The 10,322-nt window shown below is 39.1% G+C and overlaps 1 protein-coding gene across 2 annotated transcripts in view; it reads left to right on the forward strand.

Annotated features, from left to right (window-relative positions):
• The first annotated feature begins 3,731 nt into the window (after positions 1-3,731).
• The window catches only part of LOC110020824 (vesicle-associated membrane protein 714), a 67,260-nt gene continuing 60,669 nt past the window's right edge, over positions 3,732-10,322 (forward strand). Inside the window, exon 1 of one of the 2 annotated variants that reach the window (XM_020719091.1) lies at positions 3,732-4,042. In XM_020719091.1, coding sequence (XP_020574750.1) covers positions 3,826-4,042 — 217 coding nt within the window. In that variant the 5' untranslated portion in view covers positions 3,732-3,825. The remainder of the gene's footprint in view (positions 4,043-10,322) is intronic. The other variant, XM_020719083.1, reaches the window with a different exon arrangement.

A 10,322-nucleotide genomic window follows, 5' to 3' on the forward strand; every position in this document is an offset into this window, starting at 1 on the left:
AATGAAAAACAACTGAATCCAAACAACACAAACATAAGAGACGATTCAACACACAATCACAAGCAATATACAGAGACTCAAACAAATGTAGGAAAATTAAAAATTCACTAAAATATTTTTTTTGTTTTTTTATATCTAATTTTTTTTTAATTTTTTAATTTTTAGCATATGCAAAGAAGAACACAGGACATGAAAGAAAACCCACGGGCACTGAAATAGAGACACAAAAAATACCAAACTTAGATATCTAGTTGTTCAACTATAGTTCTTCTATATCTGCCGCACAACACAATTATATATGTCAAGTATAAATGCAATTAAAGAGTACTGTATATTGATCCCACTGGAAAACTTTATTATGAAATCATTTTGAAAAGGAAAAAACTCTAGTTTAGTAAATATTCCAACCCAGTTTGGAGAAATCAGAAAGCAAGGAAAGAAAATCTTAAATCTAGCAGATTTCAAAGAAAGCAAAATAGAAGAAAATGAGGATCCAATTTCGTTGGTATTTTCCTAATAGTAATGAGGATCACACACTATGATTTAGGTGTGGCACTTGGCTTGATTCTCATAAAAATTTCTCTTTTATGGAGGTTTTAAACTAGGGATATGAAGTTCTTTTTAAGTTTGTGCCTTAGTCCCAAGAAGATTTGGAATTCCATAAAGATAGCTTCCACTTATCTTATGGATCCCCAATAAAATTCGATCCTCTATAATTGGTTGCAAAGTTCAGAATAAAATATTCCTATTTTGTTCGGATCTTGTGGTTAATCTAATCATTCCACTACTTTTCTGTCGAAGTCATAAATCACGATGGATTTTAACATCATAACTTGTTAGGCTAGAAGTAAACGAAGGCCATAAGATTAATAAAAAAAACTCCTAACATTTCAAAGCGAAAAAAATAATATGAGAAATCCAAAATAAAAATCTAACCAAGAAAACCATCCAAGAATCATAGAGGTACAAAAAACTTTTTAGCTACTCATGGCTCGAGAGAAAAATAAAGAAGATTTCATGGAAATAAAACTTTCAAGAAACATTTTTATTACAATAGATCGTACTTACAACCCTTTTATCTCCTCTCTTACAAGAATAGCCTTCAGTTTCTCTCACAACTCTCTCAGAAAATACAAACACCATAAAATCTGAAGGAAGAAAATAATACTTCATCTCAACCCTAACCTCCTTGCAGTACCATCTCCAAAAAGTATCCAAATTCTTACTACTGCAATGATTTTATAAAATGAATTCAAAAAATTTTTCAAATTAGTCAGAATTTTGTATTAAAAATTTTTCTAAACAAAAAATACGGCCCGACATGACCACGCCCGTCTTGTGGTGTAATTACATCGTTCGCTCGGGTTGGGAGGCACGGTCATGCCAAGCGTTTTGCTCTGAAAATTGGGTGTGACCACACCCAATTTTGGCATGATCACGCTACTCAAGTGGTGTGGCCACATCTGATTCAGACGTGGTTACGCCAATGCTGATTTTCCCAAAGTCCTGCACTTTAGCTCTGATTTTCGTGCTAGACTTCCTGTAATTTACAAAATACAATTCCAACCATCTAAAAGCGTAAAATAATATATTTGAAAAGAAAAATTGCTGGAATTAAAGCATGAAAAGCATAAAAAGTTGATGCATATCACTACTGCTGCCGAGAACAACTTCTTAGGGCACCTAAATGACCCTTTTGCACGAATTAGAATCGAGGTCCCAAATGTTCAGAAGACTCTATCTATTTGAACCCTTCTTCTTGTTTTCTCGCGCCATAGGGGTTCAACAAAGAGTGATATCCTTTAGCTAAAATATGCTTGTTAGCCTACTCAAAAAGTTCAGCCAAAGTTTTTAGCAATCGCAAGCGAATTACGTATTGGAATGGACCTTTGCGTAGACCCTACACGCGTGTTGGATGGGCAACAAAAGGCTAAAGAGATCCACGATGTTGAGTATCTCACGCTAGAGTTAAGTGATAAAGCTCCATAAGCTTACAAATGGAGCACGTCAGATCTTTAATAAAGCTTGATAGCTATTTTGCAGCTTTTGAGCATTGATGAATTTGATTACGAACATCTGCTTAAATTTACTAAAGGAGACAATGAATCTCACCGACAAGCTATTGAACCTGCATAATGTTGGTTTCTTAAGCATTCTGAGGAATAGATGGCACTTAAGGGCATCATTTTTTCATAGCAAATACACTGTTGACTCGAAAGAGGATATATGATCAGCAGATTAATCCTTCCTTCGTAAAAATCCATGGAATGGTTTTAAAGCCTTCTTGGAGGGTATGTTTAACAATTTCTCTAGAAAATTCATTCTCCAACAATCTCTTCCTTTGTCATCTATAGACTCTAGTGTCTCTTCTGTAGGTACATACGACACGTCCTTATCATAATTTTCTTCTTCCAATGTCAAAGCTAGTGCTCTCCTTGCTCTATTTTGACGTAGTTCTTCTCTTGGTGCTTGATGTCTTTGTTGTCCTTATATTCCCGCCATTGATCTCGAAAATCTCGTTTGACTTCTCGAATTGCTCTTGGAATGGTTTTCAGACACTTCTTGTTTCCTCTATCATTTTGCTTATTTTTTTTCTTTGAGTTTATTTATTTATTGCATCAAGAATTCTAGTGCAATCAATAATTTTGTCTTGTTCTTCTTTTTAGTAAAAGATCTTATTGCTGGATTTGAAAATGTGTTTCAAGCTCAACACATTTTTTAAGATTTTGAATCTATTTGGGACGTATGTTTTCTTGTAATTCGTGAACCCATAAAATTTGGGAAAGACCTTGCGAAAAAGTGAGATGCAGAGAGAGAGAGAGAGCCAAATCGACCCTTTCTTTCTATTTGTCCCTATTCATACATCATTGATTTGAACGGCCCATGCATGGGTCTAACATATAAAGTAAAAAGCTACGTTGCATGTTGTGTAGTATGAAGTATGAGTAGACTTGCTGTTGACATGACCATTAGTGTGGGCGTTAGACGACCAATAAATACTTACATATAAATCAATAAATTGTAGATCTCTTCCTTCTACCTCAAGGAATTTTTCATTGAGCTCGGTGATGCAAGCAAGTACATAGCGTTAAGCTTGGTAGAAGATTCAATTGGTATAGGCAAACTTGAAAGAAGAACTCGGGAAATGTGAGTTAGCTCGGTTAAAGGTGCTCTCTTGAAAACTTAAGCTTAGTGAGCCCGTTCGAAGATACACATTTGAATGCTGATGTGCTTCAAAGATACTCGTTGGTCCTTCCAATTTGAGGAAATTATATATTTGGTATGAATACAATGAAAAATGTCAATGAATTTAAAATTCACTCCATAGTTCATTTTGAATGAATTTGGAATTTGGTCTCACACTATAAAATGCTAATGATAAATTGTCACCCATCGCTACCGCCACCACCCGTCGCCGGTCGCAGAACGCTCGCCAGCCGTTGGCATCCCACAGCTTCCTGGACGCCACTCGCCACCGCCTATCGCTACCGCCTGGTGCTGGCCACCGACTACCGCCCACCAGGCCACAACACAGCCCGCCGCTTATTGCTCGCCTACTAAATAAATTATTATATTATTTTTAATTTACTTTAAACCAAATAAAAAATATATAAAATTTTGAATTTATTTAAATTCACTAAATGAAACATTCATAAAAAATTCACATGAACTGCAATAACATTACTCTTTTACTAGTAATTCTTTTAGATTTTACTTTATAGATTACTCAAGTGTTTAGCACTTCCTGTAGCGCACGTTGTAAAATTTTCCCAAACCTTCAGATCGGCGAACGTGAGACGGGGAAATCAGGAGGAATTGTCGGCCATGGCGATCTTGTACGCGGTGGTGGCGAGGGGGACGGTGGTTTTGGCGGAGTTTGCCGCCGTTACTGGGAACATCGGGGCGGTTGCGCGGAGAATCTTGGAGAAGTTGCCGCCGGACTCCGATGCTAGGACGTGCTTTTCACAGGACCGCTATATATTCCACGTCCTCAGGGCCGATCGTCTTATCTTCTTGTGCATGGCCAACGACACTTTCGGAAGTTAGTTCTTTCTCCTATTTGCTCCCGGCGCTATTACGCTTTCCCCATCCCTTACCACTAATAAAAAAGTCTTATTCTGATCTAGAGTTCGTTGATACTAGATATGGAATATAGTTCTGTAATATGGTGGCGAATTAAGACATTTAGTTCGATGATACTGATTTTATTGTCTTTGGCTGATTTCTTGCCATAGCTCGAGTAATTTTAAATCATTGTACGCGTTCTTGTCTTTGATCATCGGTTCAGATTGTTTGATATTGATGCTATCTGTTATTTTTTTTTAATTGAATGCCAACTTCTTTATTATAAAGGAAAGATGAATGTTTTTGAATGCCTAGCGTTTTAGATGTCACCCTGATATATTTTTGTTGTTGCAAAAGTTAGGTAACTTATCATCATTATCAGTATGGATTTTTTGTATAAACCACTCTTTTTTACTTATGTTTGATGAGTATTGCATGTTTCATTACTTGTTAACCTTAGTTTATACAAGTATTTATTTATAAATATTAGCTAGGTTATCTTTGATCCACTCTACCATGGCTGCCTTTCATTTTCATTCTATTTATTTTCCTTATTTGTGCATCTTCTACTCTTCATTTTATATGCTTGACGTACCTAATCCTATTTTCTAATACCTTGTACTCAACAAGAGCTTCTCTAGTACTTTTTTTTTTCTCTTTTTATTACTTAAAATGAGAAGTGTATTTAATTGCTTTCAAAAGTAGAGCCATCAAATCAGAAATATATTTCCCTAGAAGTTTTTTTTTTGCAAAGATTATTAGATAATGATACCGGAGTTAATCCAAACCAAATTTGGAAAAGTAAATATTATTACCGGAAGCAAATACACGATTACAGTCAATACACTTGAAATGGTATACCACACACGCACACAACTCGCGTCATGGCGGATCCCTAGTGATGGTGATGACTGTTAAAGGGCTCAGAGCGGTTGCGACAAAGTAGGGAAGGGGTTTTCGGACTGTGGGTGAGGGGTGACAGTGGTTATAGGTAGCTAGAACAACAGGGCAACACGAGGTGGAAGTTCAAACAGTAGTAGGTTGCTGTTTGGGGTGGCTGGATAGTAGGAAAACAACAAAGAGAAGGCGTTGAGTGTTGTGACAATGAAGGTGGAGAGCCGGGGATTGAGGGTAGCGAGGAAGAGGGAGGAAAAGGCAATGGGGCAGCTGGAATTGCAGAGAACAACAATTGGGATGTCTTTGCAGGCGGCTGCAATGACGAATGACGACATGGAGCAATGTGGGAAGATGCAGAAGGGGGATTGGTGGATGATAATCACCACTTCAAGAGAGAGATACAACCGGAGCACAATCCAATCTCTCAGATATAGCCCTCGAAGGGGAAAACGAATGCTGGCGGCTGTCCAGGCAGAAATCTGAAATAAAACTCACCAAAACCTAATCCTAAGACAACAAGCAACATATTTATAATAAGTAGTAATAGTTAGTATATGAAAGAAAAGGTTAGGGATAGGAAAAATGGTTCACGGTACTATAGCTGCTATAGTACCATGAGTACTAGTAGTTAAAATTGGAAAGAATTGCAATAGGAAGAAAATAGAAAAGGTTAGGGATCAAATAGGAAAAAGGGTATGCGGTACTGTAGCAGCTACAGTACCACGACCCAAGCCCCTGCGTCAATCTCCCAGGTTTGGGGGAGCTTCGATTTCATTCGTCGAAGTATTTGGTTCTTTGTAGCATGGAGTCAAGTCTGCCATGTTGATCATAGCAGAGATGTTGCAATCCACTGGAAAATCAATCATGTAGGTGTTATCATTCCACAACATGTCTTGATAGAATAAATATGTATCCTCTCTTGACACATCATAAGCTGAAGATGCATATTTATGTATGTTTTCGTAATGTAATTCTTGAGCCATTAAGTTTGAAACATTCTTCTTCCACTTCTCGTACTTGGTGGAATGTAGCTGATAAACCAATATGTGAGAAAAAGTCAACTCTGTGTCTGTGGTAGATTGCACCACTATTACTAGCAACCACTCAGGAGAGCCTTCTTCTTCTTCACTGATAAGACCTGAATCCTATTGAAGAATTTTCTTCCTCATCAATCTCCTAAGACAAATTTTCGGGATCGGTTTTATTCCTTTCGCCTGGACATCTGATGATGATTACCATGCTGAACTGAATTTAACACCTGAATAACTCCACATAATCTTCCCGACGTGGCACAAATATGCCTCATCTCCAACATGCGGGGCCTCACTCAGTAGGGGCAACTTAGGGATGAGTTCTGAATGATATGAATTTCTTTTATTCGGGGTTGTCTTGTGTTTGATATCGGCTCCCCAAACTCATGACCTCTATGAAAATTCAAGGCTAGTTCTGCTGATGCTTTTCTTAATGTCTGCAAATGCTAGCTCGAGGCACTATAATGTTGTTCTCTGTCTGATTGGCTATTACATCAAAGCCACTACCTTCGAGAACATCTACCATTACCTTAGTTGGAATCTTTATCTTGGGATCAACTAGAATCAATAGTGTCTCTTCCTCGTTGGCTGGAAATTGAGAACCCTCTCTGAAGTTTGCATCTTCTTCTGGATCACTATATATCTCTTCAACTAGAAGCTTGTCCTTATGCTTTGTGCCTTCATCGTCTTTAGTGTCCACTGTATCATTATTCAATTTTTCAAGAATGCCCGACTCCTTGAAATAGATCACCCCTTTAGTTTTGCAGTCTGATTCAACATGCCCGACACTTGTAATACTTTATGGTTGGGACAGATTTAATGATGGGGATTGGTTCCACATGTTCTCCACTTTTACTCAGCTTTTCGTCTGACGTGGTAGCTTGGATATTTTCCTTGGTGTAATTTGGGTGTAAGAACCTGAGATTGAGAGCTACCTGTAAGACATGGTCGTCGCCCGATGAAGTTGTCTCTCTACTTCTAATGCTAGATTCTGAATCTTTTGTCTATAGTAAGCTAATAGGAATTAACACTAGATCTGCCGTTTCATCCTCAGATTCTCCTGTTTTTCACATGTTGTCTCTTCTCTCGACCTCCTCTTATATTGGGTTTTAATGTGACGTAGTCGGCTTCTGCATCACTAAAGTCCTCCCTATGGAAGGGATTCATATCCTCGTCTCTTGCTTCCCTTCGATTTTCCAGATCTCGGTCGAGGTTAATCTCCTCTCGGGTTTCATCCTCAATATCCGCAAGCCCCGCTGAAGTCGGCGAACCTCTTGGTGGCATGACTAGGGTTTAGGGTAGGGAGGTGAAATAGAGTGCATGAGACTCATTGAAGGTGTAGGAAATCTTTTTGGGGTTGCTAATTTTGAAAATCAGTCAGGGAAAATTAGGGTTAGTCAAAATTTGACTAGGGTTTGGGAATGAGAGAAAAATTTTGGTGGAGGTGACTTGGGCAGGGTCATACTGGGAAACCCTAATATATGATTAGGGTTAGGTAATCTCTAATACTGACACCAGAGTTAATCCAAACTATATTAAGAAAAATAAATATTTTTATTGGAAGCAAATGAACTGTTACAATCAACATACTTGAAAGGGAAAATACAACACACACGACACAATTCGCGTTAGGGAGGATTCCAGGTGATGGTGGTGATAGTTAGGGGGCTTGGAGAGGTGACGACAAGGTAGGGAAGGGGTTTCCGGACTGTGCATGAGGGGTGACAGCGGTTATGAAAGCTTGAACAACAGGACAACACGAGGCGACAATCCAAAGAGCAGCAGGTTGCTATTTGGAGCAGTTGGACGACAAGAAAACATCAAAAGGAAGGCGTTGCTTGCTGCGACAACGAAGATGGAGGGTTTGGATAGCGAGGGTGAAGGAGGAGTAGGCGATGGGAGCAGCTGGGATTGCAGAAAATAACAATCAGGATGCTGTTGCGGGCGGCTGTGGTGAGGTATGGCAGTAGGGAGCGATGTGGGAAGATGAGGGAGGGGGATAGGAGGAAGATAGTCAATAACTCGGGAGAGAGATACAATCGGAGTACTACCCAATATCTCGGATATAGCCCTTGAAGTGGAAAACCGTTGCTGGCGGCTGTCCAAATAAAAATTTGAAGTAACACTCACCAAAACCTAACTTTTAAGACAACAAAAAACATTTTTATGATAAGTACTAGTAGTTAGAATAGGAAAGAATTAGAAAAGGTAAGAGAACAAATAGAAAAAAGGTTTGCGGTACCATAGCTGCTATAGTGTCACGTCCACGGTATTGTAGTAGCTACAACACTATTAATTCTAATAATAATATTAGCCTTATCTTTTAACTTATAAGCTTTCAGATCGATCTCCTCCCTTACTTGTACGCAAAAGCTTCTTGTTAGCCTTCTTGACCTCAATTCATCCTTTTTCCGTGTACAAGAAGTTCGCGCCACTTTACACCTATAAATTCAGGAATTTTAATATCTTCAATTTTGATATTAAATGCACTTAAGTCTTACATTTAAATAAACACACACACACACACACACACATATATATAACATTCTCTTAATTAACCATTAAAATCCTAAACTTACCTTATTTAATCCTTCGCCTGACAGCTCTTCTCGCACGCATGGCTCAAATCTTTTGTTGTGCTGGAGCCCGATCCCGCTATCTCGCTCCCGCCCCTGCCCCTTGTTTTGCGAAGCGAAGCCCTTGCTTCGCCCAATCGTCGCGCCTCCCTCAGCTTCGTGAAGAGTCGCGTCTCCCGCTCCCGTTCGCGAACCGTAGGTGCCAACCGCTCTCGCCTTCCTCTGTTGTGAAGCGAAACATCCCTTCGCTCCTTGTTCGTGATAAAGGCTTCGGAAGACTCTCCTTAGGTTTTAGAAGTCACGATTGAGTTCTTCTTTAGGCTTCCTCGGGATAGAGGAAGAGTTTTTCGGGTTTCTTTGGGATAGAGGAAGAGAAGTGCAAGTAGAGTGTGCGTGCTTGGTGAAGGAAGAAGGAAGAAAGAAGAAGAAGAAGATTGTTCTCCCTTGACTTCTTCTTGGTGGCTTATGACAGAAGAGGAATTGAGTTTATTTCTCTTGTAAGTTTATCTTTTTCAGTGTATCTCGGTGTAGAATTTCTTCGGTGTATCTCGGTGTAGAGAGAAAAGAAAAAAGAGAGAAGAAGAAAGAGCAACGAAGTGAGATATTCCTCTTATAAGTCGAGGTGATCGACTGATGTAAATTCCTCACGTAGTAAAACCCTCTGCAACCCTGTGGACATAAGAAAGTTTGCCGAACCACATAAATCTGTGTGTTTCGCTGTGTTACTGTTTTTTGGTGTGAATTTTCTTTGGTGTGAATTTTCTCGTCTCGTTCTATTTTTCGTTTCGTCGATTATTCTTCTGTTTGATTCATATATATATCACATCAACTGGTCTATATCTATAAATCATCGCAACATCTTTTTCCTTCCCTCTTATACAGATTCGCACGCTTCTTCCTCCTACTTTTTTTCCTTCGATCGTCTAATGCATTGGTTTCATTCTCACAGAACGATGCCAAACCTAAACACAAGTCACTTTTTCCTTCTTCTCTTAGATGAGCGAGCGATGAGCGGTATTGCTTTGATGTCGATTACATTTTCTCACAGACATGAAGCCTCCACTTCCCTTCTTCCCGTCTTCTTCTCGCCCCGACTGTAGCATTGCTCTTCTTCACGCAAACACCCGTACACGTTTTCGGTGCTCACCTCAACTAGGGATTCACATACGCCCCCCTATCTACTCTTCGTTCATAAAGTAAGTCACCCACAACTCTTCTTCTTCAACTAGGGCACACACTTCTTCTGTTCTTCTCATGGTTTCGTCTGCTTTTCCCTTTCTTTCTCTCGTCCTCACTTATTTTTTTCTAACTCTCCTCTGTTCGATTAGTTTGAATGAGGGATATGACTCATAAGTCGTAACTGAATCGTTGCTTCTGTTCGAATATTTGCGTTTATTATTTGTCGGCGCTTAAAAAAAAGGGGAAGGAAAAGAGAGTTTTGGATGTTTGGGGGTCGCCCGTAAGAAGCTGTCGGTCGCCGGAATCGAAATCCCGTTGCCCGCTTCGGAAGGACTTTTTAATTTACATATATATATATATATATATAATTTTAGAAAACTATGAAATCAAACTGACTTCATATTTTTCATAGTTTAAATGAAAGAGCACTCAACCTCAAATCCTGTATCTACCCCGAGGGATAAACACAAGACTTGAGGGTGAGACTCGATCAAATAAACTAAGAAAGATATGACATCCGTTTGGGTCTGCGAAACCGTTTTATTTGCCGACAAGTTCCCCTATTTAATACAAA

The sequence above is a fragment of the Phalaenopsis equestris genome, unplaced genomic scaffold, assembly GCF_001263595.1.
Source record: "Phalaenopsis equestris unplaced genomic scaffold, ASM126359v1 Scaffold000002, whole genome shotgun sequence".
In the NCBI taxonomy this organism is placed as follows: domain Eukaryota; kingdom Viridiplantae; phylum Streptophyta; class Magnoliopsida; order Asparagales; family Orchidaceae; genus Phalaenopsis; species Phalaenopsis equestris.